The sequence below is a fragment of the Aphelocoma coerulescens genome, chromosome 4 (genome assembly GCF_041296385.1).
Source record: "Aphelocoma coerulescens isolate FSJ_1873_10779 chromosome 4, UR_Acoe_1.0, whole genome shotgun sequence".
In the NCBI taxonomy this organism is placed as follows: domain Eukaryota; kingdom Metazoa; phylum Chordata; class Aves; order Passeriformes; family Corvidae; genus Aphelocoma; species Aphelocoma coerulescens.
This window is the reverse complement of record NC_091017.1, coordinates 16,943,723-16,970,077: the sequence shown is the minus strand read 5'-3', so window position 1 is coordinate 16,970,077 and position 26,355 is coordinate 16,943,723. Positions and strand designations below refer to the sequence as shown.

General features: G+C 37.4%; 1 protein-coding gene across 2 annotated transcripts in view; it reads left to right on the top strand.

Moving 5' to 3' along the window:
• Nucleotides 1-26,355, top strand: part of ARHGAP10 (Rho GTPase activating protein 10) — a 139,936-nt gene that overhangs the window by 67,044 nt on the left and 46,537 nt on the right. For both annotated transcript variants that reach the window (XM_069012834.1, XM_069012832.1), the window contains 9 exons: nt 1,544-1,638; nt 4,439-4,520; nt 5,551-5,593; nt 6,868-6,933; nt 13,217-13,291; nt 18,303-18,390; nt 19,612-19,670; nt 22,181-22,286; nt 22,904-23,063. In XM_069012834.1, the coding sequence (XP_068868935.1) occupies nt 1,544-1,638; nt 4,439-4,520; nt 5,551-5,593; nt 6,868-6,933; nt 13,217-13,291; nt 18,303-18,390; nt 19,612-19,670; nt 22,181-22,286; nt 22,904-23,063 (774 nt within the window). The remainder of the gene's footprint in view (nt 1-1,543; nt 1,639-4,438; nt 4,521-5,550; nt 5,594-6,867; nt 6,934-13,216; nt 13,292-18,302; nt 18,391-19,611; nt 19,671-22,180; nt 22,287-22,903; nt 23,064-26,355) is intronic.

The following is a 26,355-nucleotide window of genomic DNA, read 5'->3' as shown; positions in this document are numbered from 1 at the left end:
CTTTCCTCTTGCAATTCAGTCTGCCATTTAAGGACATTAACCTAAAGTAGTGGATGGATTAATAGATAAGAATTCTCCAGACTTTTCTGTTACTTCCTTTTAGAAAACCAGAGGACCTGGTGCAGATAACATGCAATGTTTCACCATTTAGAATCTGGTTTATCCATGAGGCCTTTAACTTATTAAAGTATAAATCAGGAAAATAGAATGGACTTAGAAATTTCTTTCTTACATGCTCCAGTTAGATTTTTCTTTTAGAGATATAAGTACTGGAAGTGGGATTAGAAAAGTGGATTTTTCATAGGAATATAATTTGTTCTGATAACTGATTATAATTTCAGATATCTTTGATAGCATCTGAATATTCAAGACCCAAGACTTTGTTTATCTTTCAATAGCTTTAATTCCTACTGAAATAGTTGGGAGTTGATGGCACTTGGTACCTTTACAGATGACACATTAAATGAATGTATTAATAGGGATAAAATGCATTTTGTTGCAAGGAAAAAGTATATCTGAATCTGCAAACTAATGCTTGAGCCAATATGCCTGTAAATGCAGCACCCTGCCCTGTCTTCAAATTGGTTAACGAAAATCATGTTGTTGGAATTTTATCAAGTTATTATATCCTGTTCGTTTCAGCAGAGGGGAGATGGCTTTGTATTTACAAATGACTCTGTATTTACAAATGTATTGAATTTGGAAGAATCTTTGAAAAGCTTTGGAAAACCTGATGTACTGAAAATCAGTGGTATTTGGTTTCCTTAATCACTTCAGTACTTCTATGAATTTTTTATCCTAATTTACTCTAATTGTAATAAGCCATTTTATTTAGTATAGTATATAGTATGTGTCTGAGCATTCAGTATTCTAAAACACCTATGAAGCCATTTCTGCTGTATTAAAAGATCTTCCACTTGTAGACCCTTGTAGTTACTCCTTCAGTGACAGCCTTCTATGTCTGGAGATGCTGAATAAGACAAGAAATAATTAAAATGTACAGTTAATCCTGAATTAAGCTGGTACAACTCATGCAGCATTCACAGTGAGTTTGTGATTCCTGGGTAAAATAAAATCCTGGTGTTGGTCTTAAAGGAAGGAAGAATTGCTTCTGTAAGACATATTACAGATAGTAAAGAACTCTTCCTTTGTTCTATTTAGTGTAGCAATGGCCTTTACCACGGGAACCACTCTGGCTGACATAAAATGGGAAAGGTCTCTGTGTGTTTATATTGTAACAAGCGCAAAGTATTTTTGTTAATTTAACTTACTGTGGTACTGAGTCATTCTGTAAAGTACCAGCTAAAATGGACTCAATATTTTTAGATTTATGTCCCATAAATGACTGTAGAATTTATGTGTTACTGTGTAGAAAAGTGAACTGCAAGCATGGGCAAATTCTTTTGCAAGTGTCAGTTTTCAGTATCGCTTTTGCCATTACTTTAATATAAATTTACCTTACTTGGCTTGTACAGCTGGCTTACTGGAGCTAATAAAAACTTTTAAAAACTGGGTCAAGCTTATAAAAACTCTCTTTTCACAGGGTGATGAGGAACTCTTCGTCCTTACCTATTGTACCAAAAGAAATACAGACACAATAGACAGGCGATTCTGTTTTGACTTAGAAGCTTCGGACAGGTAAGCTTGGGAAGGACACTAGGAAGAGCTCTTTCTAACCAGTAGTTAAAACTACTGCAAAATTACTGTCGTGTTTTCTTCTGATTTCTTCAATCCTCAGTCAGATTTCCAGTGGGAAATGGTCACTGGAGGAGCAGGCAGGCACTGCCACGGCTCACTGGGTTTTATCTCAGCTGTGCGCAGCAGAAGCAGGGAGGAACTAAACTGAAATGTAGACATTGCCTGAGCTCCCATTAAAGAAAAGCACAGAAAAAGTTAAGAGGAACTATTAAGAGTTATCACAGTGAAGAAACATGGCTTGAATTGAAAAACATACAACTGTTAGTGAAAGACTGATTGCAGTAATTATTCATGTAGTCATAACCACATTGTATCACAATCCTGCATTCCAAAATGAGGTGTTGCTGGGGAGATACGCTGGATTTTCAGATTGAAAATAAAGTTATTGGGATTTTGAGGCTTTTTGGGGCTGATATAATCATGCACTGCATCTTGAATGTTGTTGCCATTGTCTTTTTGAAGCACCACTTGTTGCTCTGTTTCTGAAGAAAAGAATTTCTAATTTTTTCAACTAAAGGATCTCAAAATATGCTACTGGTTTTCAACAGCATTTTAGTCTTCCTTCATTTATGAAGGTGAGAGGATCCAACTTAATAGGGTACTCCAGATAAATATGGCTGTGCTAATGCTACATTTTTTTGATGCAGATTGTATTTGTGCAGAAATGGATCATGTCTAGAATTAAATGCTAGATATAAATTAGTAGATTGTTGCTGAGTTTTTGCATCCACCCCCTCTGAGCTGTTTTTAATCTAGTTGTTCACTCCTTAATTATACCAATTAACTACATGCTAATTTATCATATAGTAGTAGGTCTTCAAGTTTTATAGGCTTTTTAATTTTTTTTTATCAGATTCTTAGTGCTTTTCACTTCAAAAGCAGCACGGTCAGTGCTGTCAGGCTCCACTGTCCCTTGAATGCTAATGGTCTGCAGATATGTCTGTGATAGGGATCATGTGCTGAAACTTTGATCAGAGGCTATGCCAAGCTCCTGTGGCCAGTCAGACTGGCCTGAGGCATGTTCTTCCTACAACAGCCAATGGGTAAAGGCATGTGAAACTTCAGAAAGCTTCTAGCCCACATGGCAGATGACAAGAGATGCTCATTTACAGCTCAGGTGATGTTTGTCATCACTCTACAGCATGGTTTGAACTTGCATTTTTGAGTTGAAGAGGATGTGGTTTAACTATTCTAACACTGTGTCCCAACAGTACAAAAGGGAGTGGAGATTTATACTCCAGACCTCAACTCCTCTGGTGTCAGTGTGTTGGTCAGTAGGGTTAAGAGATTTCAAACTGAATCTGGTAAAGTTTCTAAAAAGTAGCGTGAGAAATGTCAGTCTGTGCCCCTCTGTGTGTCATCTGCTCAGTGGGGTATTTGGAGTTTATACAGGGATGGATAGAGAGCAGTGTTCCCTTGATCCTGCAAAACACTTTTTCATTCTCTTCTCTGGTGAAAGTGGGAAAAAATCTAGTTCATCTTTCTGTCTTGATATAATAGACACAACTGGTCCACTGTGACCTTGATATCAGACATTTTTCTTTTAATAATATATGTGTGTAGTAATGAGATGTTCCCATGGAGATTAGGTCTGTGCTGCAGGCCATTAGCTTGTTTCCTTGGTATCAGTTCAGGGCACACTTATCCCTCAGCTTGTCCAAGTTAAAAAAATAACACAGGGATTGACAGCTGGGCATGGGGCTTTCTTTGGTATTGTGCTTTGGAAGGAGGCAAGGTTGTAAAGTTTAGAAAAGACTTTTAAGTAGCAAACATTCAGCCTTGTTTATGACTTAAGCATAATTTGGAGCTCGCTGAAAATTTGCATATTTTTCTTTGAAAAGGAAAGCTGAGATGGTTATGTTTTCTTTAAATTCTCATACTTACGGCTCTGAGGGTTCTAAGATTCTGGCTAAATCTCTGGGAAGTGATGCTTTTTTCTGTTTCTAGTACTCCATCATGTTTAGTTGAAGTAAATGGTAATTTATCATTTTTAGTGGTAAATGTAGAGAAATTTAAATTATAAGGAAATAGCAGAGTCTTCTAGGGTAGGAAAAAGTTAATTTATTGATAAAGAGCATTATCCTTCTGAACTACTACCTAGATTTTAATTTTTTCCAATACAGGACAATGAGGGAAGGTTTCATTTCCTTTGACTTTATATTGAAGACAAATAAATGGTATTTCATGCAGCATATACTGAGTTTGATGTATTGCTTCTAGGTGATACTCTGATACCTTAACAATTGTAATTTAGTGAAAAGAACTAAATGGTTTGGTTTTCATTTTTTACTGAATTAAGATGGTTATTTTCATAAGGTGTTTACTTGCAAGCTATGATCATTGTTGCTGCTTTAAAGATGAAGATTATATATTGAGTGAGTTAACAAATGCCATTTTTCATCTAACAGCAATGCAAGTCCAAGTTTATCTACAATTCACAAAACTCAGTAACTCCAGCAAGTGTTGGAATCAGCAAGTCATCAACAATGAGCTATTTCAAATAAATAGTTTGCAGATTACATTCACTTTCTTTTCTCCTCCCTATTCTCCCTATTGCTCACTGCATGGATCACTTCTGTACCTTTTATTTTCAAGCTCAGCAGTGTTCAGTTATTAAGCAAAAAAAATGAAGCCTGCCTTTTAGGACCATGGGCTTTGCTTGTAGTTGGAAATAGAATTTGACAAGAATTTTTTAGTTTCTGGTGAATGCAGTCGCTTTATGTTGTTGGTACGTTTGCAGGCCTGGAGTTCCTGTGACCATGCAGGCATTTTCTGAGGAAGACAGGAAGCTGTGGATGGAAGCCTTGGATGGAAAAGAAGCTGTAAGCATAATTTTAAAAATATTCTTTTATAGTGTACTGGAGAATTCTCTCACCCCCCTACGCTCTGATCCCGTTTATACTTTAATAAACGGGGATTATGTAGTTTGAAAAATGATAGATTCAATGAATAAAGGATAAAAGTGAAATAAAACTCAAGAGAGATGAGTAACTTGGTAAAGCTCAGTGTAGATAACTGCTAATGCTGATATGAGAATTTTTCATTGTAATGACAGCATCGATTTTTATAAATGGTTTCCCATCCCAGTGATAATATTGTTGCTGTAGAAAATGTCTAGTATAAGCATGTTCACTTAGTCTTATGCTGACATGCTGCATTCCAGTGGCAAAACTTGCATGAGTGAGTTACATGGTATTATTATTATTTTTTTTAAACCAGATCAGAAAAGTCCTTGTCAATGGAACTGAGGTTGTACATGAATTTGCTTAATTTCTGCCTCCCATCAGGAAACGGGTGTGAAATGTTGAATTGAAACACACTATTTATTCTTATAATGATAAATATATTGGTCTTGTGGGCCAGAAATAATGGGGTGTTCTAGACAGTGACACAGTCACATGTCTGCCCCAGCAGTTGTAGGTTTGATTGACCTCATTGTTACACTAATCTGGTTTCATTTGCAGAGGTGTTTATTACTGTGGCATGTTGGCTGAGCTGGACTCCCTAGCAAGTTTACAACTTCTGGGAATGCCAAACTGGGATGTAAGTCCCAGGAATTATCAAATGCTCAACAATTTGAGTGAGCTTGAAACTATGAGGGAAATTAACCTGCGGAGAAACATAATAACATGGACCACATAAATCACAGTGAATTTCAGTGGCTGTAGCTAACATTGTTCTGAGGGGGCACAGACCTCTGGTCTTGCTGTTAGAGCTGCTGGTGGTGGTGATGTTCTAGCTGTAAACAGCTGTATTTGTGCCTACTGAGTATTAAGATTGAGGGTGTCTTTTTTTCTGGTTTCATGGAAGTCTTTAAAATAATTTATGTCTTTTTTACTCTTTTTGTGTTAGCTGTTCATCAACTTGAATAGAGCGAATGCAAAACGAGAGGGAAGTAAGTATTCAAATTAGCATTAAGGCTGATTTTGTTAATATTTTACAATTGAGAAAGGCAAAGGTAATTTTTTTTTTTTGTTTTCCTGTGGATCCAGCTTAATAATTTTACATTTAAATCTTGAGTTTTGAATATAACTCACGGATTTTGTAATTAGTGGGTTTAACTCAGTAACTCAATACATATGTAAGAATTGTAGGACTGGACAGAAGCTGGGGAAATAGTCTAATTGTTTTTGTCGATTTACTTCATGCCTGAAATTGATTCAAGGGTGAATTTGTATGTAAATACATCACAATTTCTTAATCCAGATTGTGTGTACATTTCTGTTAGCATGTGTAAGTACGGTTTTAAAAGCAGTTGCAGCTGAATGTCAAGATCAGCAAAAAAGCTGAACCGTGTGCATTTAAAATATAAACCAAAATATGGAAATAGAAGAGATGGCTTTCTTTAGACAACATTAGCTTTCTTCTGTTAGCAAAGTATGAGAGTGAAAACAGGTATCCTTCTTTGATTATGAGGCAATTTATGCCTGCTTTTTTAAGAACTTGAAATTGCTGATTTAAGCTGGATCCTGGTGTTAATAGAAATTTTTCCACAGATTTTTTCTTTTCATGGTGCAAGACCAGGTCCCCAGGAGCAAGAAGGCCAGATGTTTGGGGGGAGGGCAGTTTTGCAATATAAGCTTTTAAATGAAGTTTTGATGTGAAGAAAAAGATAGAAACAACAAAGGAATGCTGGAGCTCAGCTGTTGTCCTGTTCATGCATCTGCTTTCATGTAGTCAGATCATTAACTGCTGTGAAATGATATACATGTGTCCTGTATCTTTAGTGTGGGAATTTCTTTGGCTGAGGGTAGGACTCAGTAAAAGCCCTGCTGTTGATGATTATGTTTTTTCATCATAAGTACTTCCTTGTCCCATTTGGTGAACTCTCTCAGATGTTGTCGATGTTGCAGTAAGTACTGTTAAATTCCATCTTGCATCTGCTAACATGTGTAACTAATCAGAGATCCCATTCTTCAAAGGATGCTGCTGTGAACAGATTCACTGAAGCCACTATCACCAGAACAAGCCTTTGCTTGGGCTAGGCACGGTTGTGAAGGAGAAAAGCAGAATTTCTCTATAAAAAGTCATGTATTCTACCAATTTCAGAATATTTACAGTTTTGCCTCAAAAGTTCTAGCTTTATAATTGAGTCCAGACTTATTTTTGGTGAAAGACATAATTGTAATGGTGCTTTAAAACTGTTCAACCTTTTTTTTTTTCTTGTAGGTGCACAATTGGATAAGATAGGGTTCACCATCATCAAAAAGTGCATCAGTGCTGTTGAAACACGAGGTAATGATCAACCCAACCTGTTTGTGAAGAGGGTGAAGCAGCTGGTCTGCTCTGTGAAGAAGGCCTCTTATGATAAAGTCTCCTGTAGATCTCTGGAAACGACTTTACCATGGCAGACATTTCACTGATTAACTGACCAGAACAGGAGTCTGTTCAGTCCCATCCTTTTATGTATGGCTTTCTATCAAGAAATGTGTTTGCCAGAAGTGCTCACAAGTAGGAAATAGCATCTCTCTTGACAAAGGGAGCCAATGTTTGTGCACAACAGCTAAGAGAAACCTGTGTTTTGAAGGCAGTGCCTGTACCTTTGCTTTGCTCTTGGAACAGAGTAATTTATTTTAGTGTTTCATTTCTGTTCAGTCTCTTAAGACAGAAGAACAGGAGCTGAGCAGGCAAGTGATTAACAAAACATGTTGAAGTACTTTTTGTGGTGTTAGTATCACACCAGGAACAAAGAATCTGTTGGGATTTATTGTTGCATATACTCATTGCTGTACTTCCAGAACTGGAGATGGAGGAGAAGTCAGTGTGGGACAGTGTTCAAGAGGTATTTGGGATTGATTTTGCGGAAGCTCTGCTGAAGTGTGTGGTGACCAGCCACTCTGAGACTCACTGCATTTTATATGGCATGGTGTGGAGAACCAGCTTGTTTGGTTGTGGTTTTTAAAAAAGAGGTGAAGGTGTGAAAGTTGGTACTTGGTTACAGTCTGTGTCTCAGTTTGTTAAAAGAGATGTTGTAATTTCTTTGTTTGCATTTTGGTTTCCTCCTAAATTGTTGACTTTCCTTCCAACTCCTAAAGGGGACACTTAGAATTTTTCAGGAATTGAATCTTTTTTTCCTAGAGGGCTGGCACAGCACAAGGCAGAATACTTAAATCTCTGTGTATCACAGTCCAGCTTAAGTGAGATGAACAGAGGAGCAGGTTCATGCTTGCTGTCAGTGCAGCATCTTACTGAAAAACAGTGTCTTCCATGTGTACACTTACTGTACAATATTACTAGGAACACAAGCAGCCTTTGTGATACTTAGAATTTTGCATTTAAACAGCAAGAAGTATCTAACTTTTTTTTTTTTTGTTAAAGCTTTTTTATCAGTCCTGCCTGATGCATTAAAGATGTTATTCCAGATTAGGCCATATTCTGTCTGGTGTTATTTTTGTTCATTCTGTTCTTTTGAATATTTTTCAGATAAGTTTGCCTGTCTCATCACTTTAAAATTTCAGTTACTGGCATTTACACTCTGAATATTTCAGCTGGGAAACATTGCAGATAAAGCTGGCGTCCTACAGATAAGTTGTCTTCACTGCAAAACCCTGTCTCAGTGTAGTCTGGATCTTCTCTTTGCAGTGAATGAGGCAGATTTAATGAAAAGGGTACATGTGCTCATGTAATGAAAGGTAGTTTTGGCCTACAGTACAGTGACTGACTACCTTACAATACCTCATGAATCCTCCTTACTATAAGCAGTGTGGAGTATACTGTATTTTGGTTTATTATTTATAAGTGTGTCCAAATAGTTTTCTTCAAGTAGTGGGTTGGCTGGTTTTTTTATTTTTCTTTTCTGACACCCTGCAAGAAAAGTGAAACAAAAACACAGCTGTGGAAAAATGTGAACATTTTCTTCATGAAGTGGCTATTTGGGAAAATGTTTTTTGTTGTTTTTTTGGGGGTTTTTCTCCTCAGGGCTGTGGGTGGATAGGTTAAACTGGAGGTTTAAGTTCACTCTGTCCTTTATGCCTTGATTTAGGGGCATGTAAGAAGGTGCAAAATATTTGTGTAACTCCCTTGTTCAAGACAAATGATGAGCTTTCATGGGTTAGCAGGACATCTCCCCATGGTGGGATCTGCCCTGAAACATACTTGGGAGAGGGTTAAAGGTCCCAAAATCTTTGGATATTTTGCAGCTTTGCTGTCCCTTGCACACAGCCTTTGTAAGATGTACAGTTAATAGAGTGCTTTGTGGTAATTACGGCCAATGAAAAAGACTTGTGTCTATTAATTTTGTTTTGGAGAGTATTCAAGAAAGAAAATAAATCAGTGTTCGATGAATATTTCTTTTCTTGGGGTTCCAAGAAGATACTGAGGTGAGGTACTACCTTCCAGGAACTCAACAATCCATTTAGCTTGGTTTCAATCCAATTGATTTGTCCAGTACATTTCAAGCAGTCGTTGATTTTCTGTTTACTGATTCTTAGTTTAACATCAACTGCATTTAAAAAACAAAACAAACCAAATAAACTGCTCCAAAACAAAACAAAAAAACCCCTAAAGGACCTTCTGCTGATGTCTGTTGAGCTAAACAAATGGAGGCCAGGAGAGCATTCAGTTGCTTGTCTCAAAAGTATTTGGACAAATAGTTGTATGATGAAGAAAATCCATCTCTCAAGCTGCAGAATTTTCTACCTGTGCTTTTTCTTGAAAACAGTTTTTACTTGGTTATTTTACTTCAATGATAACACATCAAAAGCAAGTTATATTCAGCAGCAGAAAACAGGACAGATGCTTCTTCAGAGACGGTGCTTGTGTGCCATGTTTTTATCTCTTTTAATCATAATGGGTGTGAGGTTGGCGTGGGTGGAAAGAGAGGACAGTCTAGTGTGGGTGGAAACTGAGAATAGTCTTGTCATGTCACAGCAGAAGTAGTCTGGTATTCAGAGAGAGAAGAGCATAACAGAGATATTGAACATAAACTTGTCAATGGCTGGATAATTTTTTTCTCAGTTATGTTCCCTTTTATAAAGCCAAAAAGGGAATTATTTGCTCTGAATGAATAGAAGCACGAAAATCGGTGTCTTGGTTAAAATGCATGTGAGCTTCTGATTCAGCATTGCTGTCCAAGAGTTATTGGCTGTGCTTTACCCGGTAGGAGATGCTGAGGTATCAGGATATGCACCCCATCTCTTGCATACTGAGCACCTTGCTGGTTGGATGTGCACCTGTGTTTTGTCTTGGAGAGAGCATTTGGGGATTCTGTTCAGAGTATTTAATTTATTATTCTCTACTGAGAATAACAGAATGGGGTAGATGTTTATAGAAACAACCAAAGCTGTTTGCTCCACTAGTAAAGGCTCTGTGCACGTTTTTGTGTGCAAGTAGTTGGTTGTACCTTCTGAGGGGACGTGATGGGTGAAGTGTTTGCCGAAGCAGTGTTTGTCTTGAGTTTAGAACTACTGGAGCTGCCAATCTGAGCTGCAGAGAGAGATGGCAGCATTGAGCTGCGTGTCCGGGCCGGCTGCTCCTCAGGCAGATAGTACCTGGTGAGGAGGGAGTAGAAAACCTTTGCAAGTGACAAACCCCTCTGTCATTACCTTGCATTTAGAGTGTCACTTGTTTGGCTGTTTCTGTGCCATGGATTTTGGTATAAAAAGTTGTATTTGCAGCTATATTGCAAGTCTGTGTCAGCCTTGTGCACAGTGCCGGTTGCAAAGTAAACTTGCCTACTATGTACCTTGCTTACAATAGTATAAATTACTGTCTTGCTTACAATACCTTACATTTCTAAGCATGTTTCACAAACTGTGTACCTGTGCCAAGTTCTGGTATCAGGCAGCCAAACATCTTGAGATAATGTAAATATGAAGGAAGTTGTGCTGTGGGGCTTTACTGCTCCAGGTTGCCAGTAGTGGTTGAGCCGGCAGACAGAGCGTCTGAACCCTTCAGCATTTCAGTCAGTGGTGAGCTATTCCTTGCAGTGAGTCATCCTGTCAATTGTGTTCTGTAAATGCCAAGCGTTATCAGTGCTGGGTGTGCTGAAGATCTGAAATGTGCAGATTAAATCAGAAATAGGACTGTTTCAAACTAGGTTTGTATATTTTAAATAAAACATCATTTGGAAGTATGTTTAAAGGTATCATCTAAAACTATGTTGAAATATTAATGCCTCTTTGCGCTCCTTGATGTCTGCTAGCAATTAGCTGTGCTTTTTTTGGGTTGATGAATTTGAAACCGATCAATTATCTGATAATCTCTATCACAGACTCATGATTATTGCTGGAGGATTGTCATGGTTTCAACACTGCCATTTTTCAGAGAATTCTGCATTATCCTGTCTGTTTTAATACTGAGCAATAGGTTTTGTGGTTTGACCTTGATTATTTCTAAGCCCGTAAATGTATGTTTGGGGTCAGCACGGTTGGTTCCCCCCAGTTTTAATGTTAGACGCATAGGAGGTCACAAATCAGCTCCTGAGATAAGCAAAAGCTGAGTGTGACAGTATTTTAGCATCTTGCATATGATGCAGAAGGCTTGTTCTGTGGTACTAAAAGTAGTAGAAGACATTGCATAAAAAAAGTGTGATGCATTTTGGCAAAGCTTGGTGTTAGTTTGGTACCAGAATTTCCCTGTACACCTCTGAGAAGTTTGAAGCAAAAAGTATTTGCTGCTCTCAGGACAGATTTGTAGTGCATTGTTGTTTGGAGTGTATCAAGGACTATATTGTTGAGGTTTTTTTTAGTGTCTCCAAGTGGTGCATAGCATGCTATTATACTTGCTCTAGGCATCATTGGAAAACTTATTTGGTTGTGTTGATAACTTCATATTTTGAGAAGAATAGTGTTGTGGCCACATAGCTGGGTTTTTCTTCAGTTCATTCTTTTGTGCACAGCTGAACTGTGGGGATACTCCAGAGTTGTGTGTTTTGATGAGCACAGATAAAATAGAGGAGATCTGGTTTATTCTGTTAATTTGAGCCAGCTCTGAACCTGGCATCCAGCTTAAGACTCAGCACCATTCCAGTGGTGCCTGCAACCTGGGGAGGAAAAAAGGGCTGATTCTGCCTAGATGGAGCAACCGAGGGAAGGAGCAGCTGCAGCTGTAGCCTGTCAGCTCCCTGCGGGGGCAGAGGAAAAGGTGCTGACAGGGAGGTCTTCAGCAGGCTCAAGGATCTGGGATGGCCGAGGAGGCTGCAGACTGTGAGAAGAGAGAAAAGATGTAGCAAGTCTAGGCAAGAGGAGGAGGTAGAAAATGCCAAGTTCTCTCTACCATATTGAGAATTACTGTTGTGTATTATGGCTCTGTCTGACAGTAATTCATTAAAAGGCTAATGATTTTTACATACTTCATCTAATATTTATTTGGGAAGAAACTTTTTCTCATATGACTGGCTTTAATTTTCCTTCTCTGGGTTGGAACAGCTTGGTATTGAAGCTGGGAATTCTCCACAATTCTTCCTTTGTTGAAGGATATTTTGAATAAGAATACCACGTAATCTGTTATTTGAAAAGATTTCCTTGGAGTAGAAACACAGGTATTTTGTGGCATTTCTACTCTTCCAGGCCAGTCTGATTATGAAGGTAGATTGTGTTTGTAGATGGCTGCTTTTTGTGAGGCCTCTCAAACATCTGTGTAGTGTAGTATTTTACCTCCCACTATATGGGCTCTGAAACAATGCAGCAAAGAGGTACCTTATTTTGCCCTCTTTCTTCCCTGCCCCTTCTCTCCCTCCCATTTTTATTCAATTTATATTCACAGTTTTACTTCCCTGGGGATAAAACTAGGTAATGTAAAGGAAAGCAAAAACAGGGGAAGAAAAGGGGTAGAGAAATGAATGTGTGTGATACAATGGAAGGGCACAGAGGAATGCCAGGAGAGTGGTCCAGTGTCCATAAAGAATGGGAGTAGGGGACTGAAAATACTGCACTGGTTATGGCTCCTCTGTTCATCCCAAGCAAAACTGTTCAGGAGCTTTTGGTGGTGTCTCTGGATGTAACTCCTCTGTGGACCACGGTGGGTTTGGAATGAGGCCTTGTATGTTAGATGGAAAGCATTTATAAACTTGAAAAAGTACTGGTTTTGAGGACTGGAAATAGGCTTAAGTTTTTCTTCATCCAAAGTTTTTTAGTCACCACATATTGGGGAGGAAAAAAAAGAAACTGTTAAATTTATTGAAGAAGTCTTAATTTAGCATTTGGTGGTTCAGTTCTTGCTTTATTAGAATGTGGAGGTCAATGTACCCAAAATGCAATTTAAAAAATTTGAAATTAGACAGTGGTTTGTTTGTTTATCAATCTATTTATTTATTTATTTTCAAGCAAAGGTTTGTCCCTGTTTGCTTCTCCTCCCAGTTTCAGAACTAGAATTGAGGTACATGAAACCTTTATCAAAACATAACGTGAACTTGTCTTAAAAACACAGAGTAACAAAAGGATTCTTGTAATACTTTATTTATAATGTGCTATGTAGTCTGTCTGTCTTTGAAGAGAATTTGTTGCCTGGGGAAAAAATTTTAATGCCAAATTTGACTGTGGTTGATCTCATGCTTTTTTTATTTTTTTTTACATAATAGGTATAAATGACCAAGGATTGTACAGAGTTGTGGGGGTGAGTTCAAAGGTCCAGAGACTTCTGAGTTTGTTGATGGGTATGCCTCTATTTTATACATACTTCTTCAATATTTTATTTCATGTTGTTTTACTGTCAATATTTAGTTTTTAAAGCACTTGCCAGCAGTTTGCTCTAGTCCATGCAAATAATCACCATATCATTGTAAGTTTTCCTACTTTAGAAAGACCTAGATTAGTTGGTAGGAATAAACTAAGAACTAATATGGGATGTGTAGCAGCAAAGCATGTGCTTTGTGCAAGGTTGATGTAAGTGGGATTAAAGCAGCCTAAGTTGAAGGATCTGATCAGAAAATTCAAAATACCAAAGTCAGGAAAGTTTGAAGCTAGTTGCTTCATTGTTTGACATTTCCACTTTCCTTCTCCCTTGTCTAGAATGTACAAATGTACACACCTGTGTGTGTCTTTAGTTAATCACTGTGCAAAATAAGACTGTTTAAGCCTACCATCAAAGAGTTATTTGGTTTAAGAGGAGGGATATGCTATATGTATTAACAACAACTGTGTGTCAAGGCAGGAGACAGATGGAGAAAGGATTTGGTTTTGTAAACTTTGTTGTATAGCTCTTATATGTGGGTAACATCTTAGGCTCTTTTACACCTAGATAGTTGAAATAATTCTCAGAAACTTTTTTCTCCCTTTATTTTCTGGAAATGTTGATGCATCTTTAATTCCAGTGACTGGAGTTCTCTTGCCACTCTGCTGTCCCTGGGGGTGGGGGGGGTGGGGGGGGGGCGAAGAGAGAAATATTGGCACCTGGATGAAATCCCTCATCTGCCTGATATCTCTCACCAAAGTAGTAGCCATGACTGCAAAATGTGCCGTGTTCCCCCATTTCTTGTCCTGAGCACTGACAGTACATGCAGTCAGACAAGACCACTGGGATTAGTTCATTTTTATAGAGCTTCCAAACCTGTCACTTGACAGCAAAGGTCTGATTCTCAGGGATTCATTGGTATGCAAAGAAGCTTGTTTGCAGTTTGCACCAGGCTCTTCTCCAGAACCATGCATGCTCCATCTGTGCTGATAACACAGTGTTCTTTGGCACTGCAAACTGAAGGAAGCCAGAAAGTGAATTCATTTCATTACCCCAGACATTATGTGAATGACAAAGCGCTTTTATATTATATGCTGCTGTCAGTTCAGTGCCACCTGTAAGACTTTTTCTTTTCCTTCCTTTATTTTTTCAAACAGGCTGTCTCCTCAGAAATGATAAGACATCTTGAGACTTGAGGACCTGCATGTCATATCAATCTGTCATAATGACCTTGCTAAATATTAATTTATGGTGTCTTACTTTAATCAATATTAACAGCACCCTGAAGTACTCCATTAGTAAACCTTTAAAGTATTATAGAAAAAAGATTCTTCTTGGAAATACGAACTAGGATTAATAAAAATGACTGATATATAACAGATTTTCATAGTTGTTTATCTGTGTTGAGATTAGCCTCAGTAAGCAATAACCATCTTTAGCCATTGACCATGGGGAGAATGACGTGCTGTCACTCAGAGAGCCTTGATTAAATGCATTTGATATCATGAGATGCTTTTCAGTTTTATTCTTGCTGGCTTAGCTTGGGCGTGCAGGTCTGGCAGGCAGATTTTCCTTGCTGCCATTACTGGTATCCAAATTAAATAGACTCAGGTTGCCAGTGGTTCAGTAGCAGCTGGAAGAGTTTACTGGGAATTCCAGCATCTGCTTTTAGTTATTTTTTTAAATCTGAAACATTTTTCTGTCATTCCCAAGTTTCATGTATTTATTTGACATAGGAAGAATACAGTGGTATCAAGATGAGGCAAAATACTGAGCAGGAAAAAGTTAGGCTTCAAGCAGGTGCTCTTTTCTGATGATTTGTTGAAAGTGATCCTATTGTGCTCTTTATCTGTCTGTCCTCAGAGAAGAACAAAGAGGGTTCCTTTTTGATATACAGTGGTACAGAGAATTTAAAATGACTGATTAATCTTTAATCCTTTGTCTCTGGGCATACTCTTAGATACCCTTTTATATGAAAGATTTTTCAGAATCATAAAAATCTCATATTAACTTTCTGTATTTTAAAATGTTTGATAAAATTTCAAAGTATTTAAAGTTACCTATCCTTAACCATGAGGTTCACAGTTGGAAAGGCCCGATGTGAAAGAAGAGTCTTCCAAATGGTAACCAGGGATGTAATTTCTTTTTTTTTGTAGTTTTGTCTCTTTTTCAGAATATTTTCTGTAAAATTTTGGAAAGTACACTGAGAGTCAAGAGAGTATGAGAAGACCAACATATGCTTTTCTAGTACTAGGAATGCATAGATTTTCATCTGTAATGCAAAAATCTAGTGGAGCTAAGTCTCTGCAAAGTCAGGCCTAGCAATCAAATATACAATTCTACTTAAAAAAAAAAAAAGTTAATTTTACAATTAACTTAGTCCATGAAGTTACCTGTAACTGGTATTGTGCTATTTTGCAGCAATAATCTTGTTTAAATTGAAAGGCAGGCATCTGGTGAGGAAAACACTCTCTGCCTTTTAAGGGAAAATGTTAAATTAACCAGACATCTCATTGTAAACAGGGATAGAAAGCTAGAACTTCCAATATTATGGAAATGTGTTATTAGCTCTTCAGTGTGCCATCAGGAGTCTCAGTTCTGGAAGTGCATGGGGGCCCAGTTCCTGTTTCATCGATGATCTGTGTTATAGATCTGATGTGGCTCATTTCCTGCACACTGTTACATAGATTTTGTACAAGCCACTGCATAGATCAGCTTTCAGATGGACCATTGCCTGTGGGAAATGACTGCTGAGGACTTGCAGTTTCTACTGATGAGTTCAGGTTTGATTTCTGATGCTGTCTGGTGTCAACAATACCAGATATTACATGTAGAAGGAAGCTTTCAGGTGCTTCTGCCTTCCCAAAACGAGCAGGTTTCAAAACAATGACATGGAATTCCTTGTTGTTTTACATACGGTAGATGACAGTATGCATGCACACCTACAGTGGGCATACTGCATATGAAAGCAGAGAGAGTCTCCTCCTAACCAGCTTTAGTGAACTGGACAATTTTTATAAACTCTGACTCTCTTATTTTCAGAAAGATTTGCATAAAATTTAGAGCTGCTCTGTCAAAAGCTGTTCTTAAATGTGCACGGTCAGTTTTATAGGCATGAAGTTGCCCTTCAGTGCACAGTGGCTGTTATGTGAACAAGTAGCATGAAAACAACCATAGAGTAATTTTTTTTTTTTTTTAAATCTGGTTGAAGTTCCAGTTCTTACAATGGTCTGGGATGTTTGAAGTAGAGGGGGAAAAATGGAGCAGGAATAATGAAATCCATTGGGTGGTGGGACACAGAGCAATGTAAAGCAAATGGCAAACCAAAAATGAAGAAAATGTCTTTAAATCTTGATGGCTTCTACAATCAAACTGGGGGTTGGTAGCAGGGCTGATTTTTTTTCTTTTCTTTTCCTCCAAGAGATAATGAAATGTTTCAACAATACCTTCTATTTTTTATTTTACGAGGCTTGCTTTGGAATTCAGACGCCTGTTGTTTTCCTCCCAAAATCCATCAACAAATTTCAATGAACAGAGTGCATACTTTGAATGTAAAGGAGGTTGATGATTGTGAAGCAGCTATTTAAAAACTGGATATTACATAGTGGTTTAGTAACAAAACCCCCATAGATTTTTCTAGCTTCTGATGTGATGGCAGTTTTTATTTAATTAATTCAGGAGATTAATTTTTCTTCTCAAAAAAGAGAATTTGAACATGGAAGCAGCTAGCATGCTAAAAAGAGAAAAAAAGAAGCTTATATCTGAGACAATCCTGAGTATTTTGGGTGGTGGTTGGCTAGTAACAGTTTGCTAGAAAATGTTATCTGACCTGTATTTTAAAATGAGATTTAAATAATTGATATAATGAGGGAGAATATTCAGTTACAGAAATAATTGCTTGGCACAGCTTTTAGAACAAAATTATTTAGTCCTGGTAAAAGGACTGCACCTTTAATCAGGGATCCTAATTTGATTTTTTAAATGTGTCTGTCGTTTGTCTGACAAGCCAAGTAATAAATGAATTCTGAATTGTATGAACGGGTCCCCACGTAATCTGTGTCAGCCACTGCTGCCGTTCACTGCAGTGACTGAGGGCAATGTGTAGCAGTAAATAATAACAGGAAAGTCAGCAAATACATTGGGCTAGGCTGGCCATGTACGTGTGCTCCTCTTGTGTCAGCTAGCTGTGGCTTCCTGCTCTCAGGCCAAAAGGGGGTTTTGGTGATTGCAAAACATTCTCTGTGTGTGTGTGCTGTGTTGTTTTCTATCTTCTGTCAAAAACGCTATAACTTGATGGGTCAATCAGACAAACCTTTCGCTGGGATATGTCTTGTTCCAAGACTCTACCAACTAACCTGGGAGAAGGTGGGAGTTCTGTGAACCTGCCAAATGGTTGAGCAAACAAGTATTTCTTGTCCAGTGGCTAAAATTGATCAAGTAAGGCAAACATTCAGTGAAGACTCCTTTTCCTACTTTGGAAGCACCTCTTAAAGGTTTTCACACAATGCAGAGGGTCATGCTGCACTTTGACTGTTCTCATCCACAGTTTACAGGCATAACTATGGAAAGGATTTATCACTTTCAATAAGAAAGAAAAGACTGAAAGATAAATTCTTCTTAGAGGGTTTTTTTCCCTTAACTGTTTTTGTATATCCTTCTGTGTTTGTGTATATCCTCTGTTTAATTAGAGGTGTGAAAATTTCAATTGCTATAGAGATCTTTTTACATAAGGGTGATTTTTAATCCTTCATTAAAGAAAAAAAATCAGCAGTAAATAGTTTGAAAAACAAAATATGAAAATGGATGGAATTTATGAACACGTTTGGATATTTGGTCTCCTCATATCACCTAATAATAATAAAAAGGATGTTGCTTCTACGTTCATGTGAGCAAATATGTGGTGGTCAAAGTCAATGTGTTGCTGTTCATGTAGGCCATACTGATTTAGAATTCCCTTTTTTCACGTCCCTCTTCTCTTTCTGATTATTTTCTAGATTCAAAAACCTGCAATGAAGTTGACCTGGAAAATTCAGTAGATTGGGAAGTGAAGACAATTACTAGTGCTCTGAAGCAGTATCTGCGGTAAGGCTGTCTCTTGTTTATTTGGTTTTTTAGATTATAAATTCTTATTTTAATTCTCCTATGCAGTGTGTTAAGCTAAAAACTGGTTAGTTTTGCTACATTTTAGAATAGGAGCTCATTTTGTGCACGTACCATATTTGTTATTTGTCTTGGGGGAAGCAAAATACTTTAGCAACACGAACACCTTCATATGAGACAAGCCCCCAAACACTTTACTGTTAGACACAGAAGCATTTCACTAATGGTTCAGAAACCTGAATTGGTAGTAAACTTGTTGAGAGTCATACTGAAAGTTAGCTAAGACTGTTAAAATTTGTTTCCTTTTTGTGTTTCAGTGTGGTAGAATGGAAAGAGAAAAGGCTGAGAAATTTTTAATATTTTCCTCTTTTCCTTCTGACTCTTGCTCTAATGTTCTGTGTGCAGTAGTAATAATATTTTGAGTGTTAAAAATTTTAAATAAGAATTTAAAATCTGTTCTCTATTCAAATGGCTTTGCCAATTCCTGATCAAGCTATTTTACTAAATTGCCTAAGAACATAGTGTTGCACTTTTGTGTATCTCTTGTAGTGTAACACAAACATAGTACTATTAATCTGCTATTTTTATTAAATGAAATGTTACTACAACCACTATCAATGAGTGCTGAAGAATTATTATAAAGATACAAGAGTATCTTTATAATACAGAGTATAGAAAAGTTTTAAAAAAAAAAAAGTGTACATGATGAAGTATTTCTCCCCTACAGTATTTCCCATCCGAGTATTTACTCCAGTATTTCATGAGCATCAGTAAAGTCAATTTAATAAATGGTTTTAACTCTGGTGATGGTGGTTGTTGTTAAGATGTTAGTGTTTTTCCAGTAAGGCATTGACTTGGGATTCTTAGTGTGCAAAAAACACTAGTGAAGAATGAATTGCAGAGTATTTGTGTACAATCTTCATCTGAGAAACAATCTCGGTGTTAAAATTGGCAAGGTATCTTATGTTAGACTGGAGGCATCACTTCAGCTCATGGAAGGTGAATGGAGGCATTTAGTCTTGTTTTCCTGATAATACCAAGTTTTCCATTTATTCTAGAAGTCATTGAATTCAGGGGCCTCTGTAACAGTGGTTACTTGCAGTATGAGGATTATGCTACTGAATGTTAAAAAGGTTTCCTGCTTAGAGTAAATGCAGCTAGAAGAAAATATAGTTAAATTTTTATGTCATCCTTGTTTTACAGAAGCCTTCCAGAGCCACTGATGACATACGAATTGCATGGAGAATTCATCGTTCCTGCCAGTAAATACATGACTGTAGTTCAACTAGAAATCTTTTGTTGTGCTGTTGTGACCTTAGGAGCACTCTGCAAATGCAATTTCAGAAAAATGCTTCATTCCAGTAAAAATACAGGAAGAAATAAGAAATTATTTAAAAATATGTTTTAATCAGTATTTAGTTCTAGTGTGTCACATATAATGTGACTGCATAGCACAGCTCTTACTTTTATGGAAAAACTTTTGGATAGCCACTGTAAACATTTATTCTTATTATCTTAATTGTATAATAAGCATCTACTTAATCTGCGATTTTTTTTTTTTTTTTGCCTTCTATTTATAAAGAGCATGAAGCCTAGCAAAAGGTACACTAATCTGAGCTCATTTGAGTCCTTAAAGCACAGCTGCCTGACTCTTGTTTTCAGTGCCTTGCTAGCTCTGTGTGCAGGCTGGCTTGAATGTTCCTCGTGTATGAGAGGAAAGGAAAGAGCAGGCCAGGTTACACTGTGGCAGTTCAAATACAGACTTGGAGAAGACACAACAGCATTTGTAGCTCAGTTGTATGGTATCTAGTGTACACGGAATTTTTTTGGAAGAGGATAGAGGGAAACTGTGTAAGAAAATTTTTGGCAAAGTATCAAACAGATATTTAGCTGATTTTCTTTCCAGCCTGTAGCACTTCTGGCAGACTGTGGAAAGCAAAATTAAAATAAACTTTGAGACAATTGCTTTATCATCTTCAGATTACTATAATGACTTTCCAGGACTGCAGAATGGGTTTTCTTCTGGTCCTTAATTCAAAATGAGAATTAGCTCAGGAAATTTGTTGCCAAAGCACATGTTAGCAGGCAAGTGCTTAAACAAAATTTGACATCCTTACCTTCGTGGTGAGTTTTCACATTTGTATTGGAAAGTGTTAAAATAATTTCTTGACTTCTGAAGTTTTGCCAGCAGTTTCTCACTTTATTTTTCTTTATTTTATAGTCTCTTTCAGTAAAGGAATTCAGTTGAAGTTACATGTTTCAGACGTTACAGTGTTCATAAGTAAACAGCTCAGTAAAGGAGTTGATTCTGGGGAGGGAAATTTAATCAACATTGCAGATCTTAGTTACAGTATACTCAAAAATAGGTTGTCAGTGTTGTTTCCTATGTTGGCTATAAAAAAATCAACACTGGAAATAGCAAGGAATATCCTTTTCTCTGAAACTATTGGAGGAGGAGCCAAAATTAAAAGGTTTTCCTTCAATTTTGTTCTCTTTATAGGTATCAGTATAGATTGAAACTATATGAGCTTTGGCTGTATCTTGTAAAAAATTGTTTAGCCATTCTTTAATTAGAATTTGTGATTTCACATATACATAAAATAGTCTCACTTTAAAGAAGGCCTATTTTTTCTTTGAGAATTTTGAGTAACTCACTAGAAGTTAAATGTTTTGCTTTTTGGTAGCCTTTTTTCTTGCCATCTGTGCAGGGGTGTTAACTGCAAAAGAATAAAATACAGCCCTAAAATGTGTAGCAATATGCAAAGAAACAGAAATCTGAAGGAATATGCACTGAAGAAATATGGTGGTACTTTATAGGAAATACACTTGGCAATCAAAGTTGCCTTAGAGAAAAATGGGACCTGATCAGTGGTCCTCATGTCAAAACTTCTTGCATTCAGAATAGATTCTAAATTTTTCTCATTCTGAACTTTCTAGTAAGTATTATTATAGGCAATAGAAATACGTCCATTCCTGTTGTTATAACCACTACTAAGATGTAATTTTGTGATTTAATGCAAGTTTGAGAAATAGGAAGATGGTTTATTTTCATCTTTTACAGATTCTTGGTTTCATCTGTGTACAGTGAAACCTGTCGGGGCCAAAATTATTCAATTTAACATGCAACTGACAAAAATAAAAAATTCTTTGCTTATCTTTATTTCTGTACTATACTAGAGATGCCATTGTTATTCAGAACCTTTGTCATAGTATTCTCAGTAGGTTTTTTTGCATGTTTATTCTTCTGTGTCTTCAGAGGTCATTAGGTTTTCTAAGCATATAGATCTGCATGCTGTTTCCAATGCAAGGTAGCATAAATGCAGCATCATTAGCTGCACAATACCAGCAAAGCTGAATTCTAATCATGGGGACAATCAGTTAATGATGCTAAAATGGAAAGCAGTACAGTTCCTCTCTGCAGCACTCAGTAACATCACTCCTCACCTTGCCGTGTATTTGTAAGCAGATGAGTCCAATGCAGCAAAACAATAACTGCATCTGTCAATCTTTGAAAATAAATGAACAAAAGCATCCTTTTGCAGGTGGATTGAAAGATGAGTTCTCAAAATAACCAAATAAGTTGATAATTCTAGAACAATATTACTTGTGAAAACAAGCACATATGTTCAGTGTTGCTATGTTTGGAGATACATAAGTGGTGAAGCAAAGTGTGTGCAGTGTGTTTCCATGCAGGGGTGGGAGAAGGTTTGTGTTTCTGTGAATTTTATTTTATTTTAATTTTATTTTTGAGATATTTATTTCTGTCCCGTAGAAAGTGGGAGTCCTGAGTCTCGAGTCAATGCTGTTCACTTCTTGGTCCACAAACTCCCAGAAAAGAACAAAGAGATGCTGGAAATTTTGGTGAAACATTTAGCAAAGTAAGTGGTATGACCTGCTTTCCTTGTCAGAATTCTTGTCTTTACCTTTCTTTAACTACAAAGGGCTTTAGTGGAGCGTGGCTGGAGCTGAAGCCCATTTTGATGCTGTCATCCTCAACCCAAGAGCCAAACGTGCAAAAGCAGACAAGATGCGGGACTCACGCTGTGCGTATTTTGGCGGGAAAGGCAGAAATCTAAGACGTTAATGAAGCCATAGAAGTATTTATTTTAGCAGTCCTGCCAGCAGCTGAGGGTTTGATTGAAGTGAGAAAGGGAACGTTATAGTTTCTTTTCACAAATTCTGGCAAAGGGAATAGCGGAGATCTGTTAGCAAATTTAAGTTGGTTTCACACTTGCCCTGGTCCAAGGCTAAGTGCATTTAATACATTTAAGTTCAGTAAGAAGCTGGTTTTGTTTGTAAGTTTCCAGTGGAAGAATGGCTTTTCAGTTTTCCAGAATTTAGTAAGACTTTATTTGAAGAAACTTTGCACAAAGCAAACTTCTAAAACATATATTAAGGAAATGTAATGTTTTCATTTGTAGACTGCAGTTTCCAACAGTAATGGAAATTTTTCATAACTTATTTCCTGTTTTTTCCTTCAATTCTTTTCAAAAAGTGTTTCAAAGCATGCCAAGAGGAATCTAATGACTGTGGCAAACCTAGGGGTAGTATTTGGACCAACCTTAATGAGGCCACAGGAAGAAACTGTAGCGGCCATCATGGACCTGAAGTTTCAGAATATCGTCGTTGAAATCCTGATAGAAAATCACGAGAAGGTAAGTTTTGCTACGTTTTCATGTTTCTGAGCATTGTCTAAAACAGTCTGCTAGCTTTAATGGGGTTAAGCATGGAATTAAACATGACATTAAACTAATAGTTTAATTCTAAAGAGGATCCTCTATACACTGTATGCTTTTGGTTATTTGTCCTTGATAATCATTCCTGTTCATAGGTGAACTGACATTGCAGAATGCCTATTTCCTGGCAGTAGTAGTGCTTCTCTGTGTATAGTACACCAATAGATTTGCATTACTTTTTTTCTGAGCAAAAGTGATACAGAACTGGAAAAGAGAAAGCCCAGGTTCAGTTTTTTAGCTCATCCAGTAAGAACTTTGACCAGGGTCTGAATTCATTGCTTTATGTCCTCATTTTATCTCAGAGTTCCCAGAGTAAAAAAGAAGACTTTACTGTACTCTTAAGTTTTATGTATAGAAAGCATTATGAGAGAGCCAGGTATTAACACTTCCTTTGTTTTCAGCTGAATGTGTGTTATTTTAAGCCTTTGTTTTTGAGGTAGTACTGAAAATAGAAGTTGTTGCTGCTATTACTAAAGTTGCCAGTTATTGAAGTGTTTCACATGTACAAGGTACTGTCCAGGATATCACTGCATGTAATCTGGGATCTGAAATTAAAAATAAAAATAGTAAGAAAGTCCTTTGCATGTCTCTTTATTTAGGTACTCCTTTGGGAGTCCCTTGTGTCTAAGCTGACTTCTGTAACTGGATGTTTGAGGTACTTTCTACCGGGGGATGGACAGCATCTCCCTCACTCTTACTGTCAAAAAAAAAAGTGCTTTGGAAAAAATCCCAAGATGTGCTTTTTCCTCTCTCCTTTCTTGAGCACTCGGAGCATTGAAATTGTTATTTCCTTTAAAGGTTAACAGTGTTGAAATTGGCTATTTAAGTCAAGTGTTATCTACTCTAAATAATATATGTCTCAAGTTTTTCTGACAATGTAATTGTGCCCCCTCCCTGATTGATACAGGCTGGGCAAAGCTGCTGTTGGCATAGCTGTGTGCACACGGTGGGTTTTGTTGGCTTAGTTGCCTTAGGCTGTAATGCTGTCCTCACACGCACACTGAGCAGATATGGTATTGTTCTGCTGGAAAAATACTGGACTGCACATGTGGCTCAAGTTCTAAGCAATAAATATTCCAAGGGCTGTAAGCCGTGGTATTAATTTTGGATCTTAGAAATGAAAGTAAACCTTGCAGTTGAGCTCATGATTTTAAAGCTATTGCGGTGACCACACAAATTAAAGAAAGTTGAGAGAGAGTGAGCAGAGCCAGGGTGTTTTAATAATATATGGAGGTTGAGTTGTGTTTATTCAAATCACCACAGATTAGCACCATCCTATTCTTACACCAGCTCAGTCACATGTCTTTAAAAACTGGACATCAATTTTACATTTGAAATGTTAGTGGCCTTTCTTGCTCCTCTGAAAATGCAGAGAAGCGAGGAATGGAAAGTACATCAATATAATACTGCATCATTTTCCATAATTCCTTGGGTTTATGCCTTCTTTAGAACTAGAAAGGTATAATTTTTTTTAAGGGATTTCTGTCATTTCACTGCCATTTCTAACAGTGAACTTGCCAGCAGTGGTCTGCCTGAAGCAACCTCTCCCACGCTAGAGCTGCTTCCAAAATGGAAGGCAGCCCCAAGTGTGACCTCTCTGTGTTTATAACAAAGGCAATGGAGAGGTGGGTTAAGGCATTACAAAAATTTTATAGTCCAACTGAGTATGCTGCTCTTACAAGTGACCTTTCTTCATTTAGGGCAGACCAAGGACCTACTTTTAAAGCCAAGGAAGGTCATTGCCAGTCTACTGTTCATTTTATATTGTTATTTTAAATTTCTGTGCATTTTGGACTTTCTGAGAGTCTTGCATTAGATATTTTATTTATAACCCTGGTGAAGTCCTAGGAAAAGTCACCGCCTGTGGGTTAAAATATTTTAAAATATTTCATTCAGCCACTACTTTGACTCTGCTAATTTTTAGCAGCTTCTGCTGATAAGAGCAAAGGTTGGAATTGTAGGAGAGTGATGGAGTTCAGAAGGAGGCGCAGTGACCCTTTACACTTGGTGCCTATGTAATTTCCAGCTCTGGTACTCTGCAGAGAGGCATTTCTTTTCTCCTGTAGCAAAGGAAATGACTAAAAAACTTTCCAATTGCAGAAGCAGTAACCATCAGCATTTCTGGTATAAATACAGTAACTTGGTAGGCAAAATACTAAAAAATGGTTAGGATTCCTCAAATATTTTTAAATTCCATCAATGCCCTTTATGTCTTATGTGGATAGCTTTATTGAACGAGATTCACTGCTCATTTTTAGGAGGAGACATAATTGGGTTACTGGCTTTGAAATTCTGGTGCAGTCATTCCAGTATCATCACTTTGCTGGGTTCTAATTAGAGAATTTCTGTGCAATTAATGTGTGGAAACGTGAATACAATGACTTGCCCTGACATAAGAGTATCATGCTTAGTGAATAAGCTGGTTTTGTTTGGTTTTTGTTTTGGTTTTTTTTAAGCTTTGTTGATATGTACATTTATTTCCTGTTGGCTAGAAACCAGTCAGTACCACTTCCACCTTGTTTGCAGGCTGCATATGTACATCCAAACCATGTCTGTGAACCAGTTACAGCATGTTGAGGAGGATGTTTTGCAAAATGCTGAGATTGGAACACTGAAACTAGACCATGCAGTCTGATTTGTTGCTTAAATGGCATTTATTGCACGATGATTAAGAGTAGAAAGGGGATAGAAGAGCATCAGGAAGGAATTGTTTGGCTTTCATCAGTTCCTAGACAAGTCTCTACCAGGCACAGTATTTCTCACAGTGCCCACTCAGAAGGTGAGCTGCACAAGCAGATCTCTGCTTTGAAAGAAAAAAACAAAAATTAGACCCAAGCTGAGATACTTTACTCAGGACCCTCAGAATCACCTACTGTGGAAGCAAGGCCAAAAAGGCAGAGGATAATTAGACCTGTAAATTGTCTTGCTTCTGTCCTGTGGCTGTAGGGGAAGGAGAGCCAGAGAGGGAAAGGATAGCCAGATTTTGTCCTGTATCTTTCCCTTCACTAAAGCATCATCAAGAAATTCATGTTTGTGTCTCATCATTATGTTTATTTTGCTATGAGGTAACGAGCTCTCAGGAGCTGACTGCAGCTGTGCTTGTACAGTGCTTGGAACAATCTTGGCTTTTAGGTAATCTTCTGATGAAAAGCCTTAGTCAACTTGGCCCCAAAAAAAAGGTTTTGATTGCTCTTCTCTGCCTCCTCCAAAT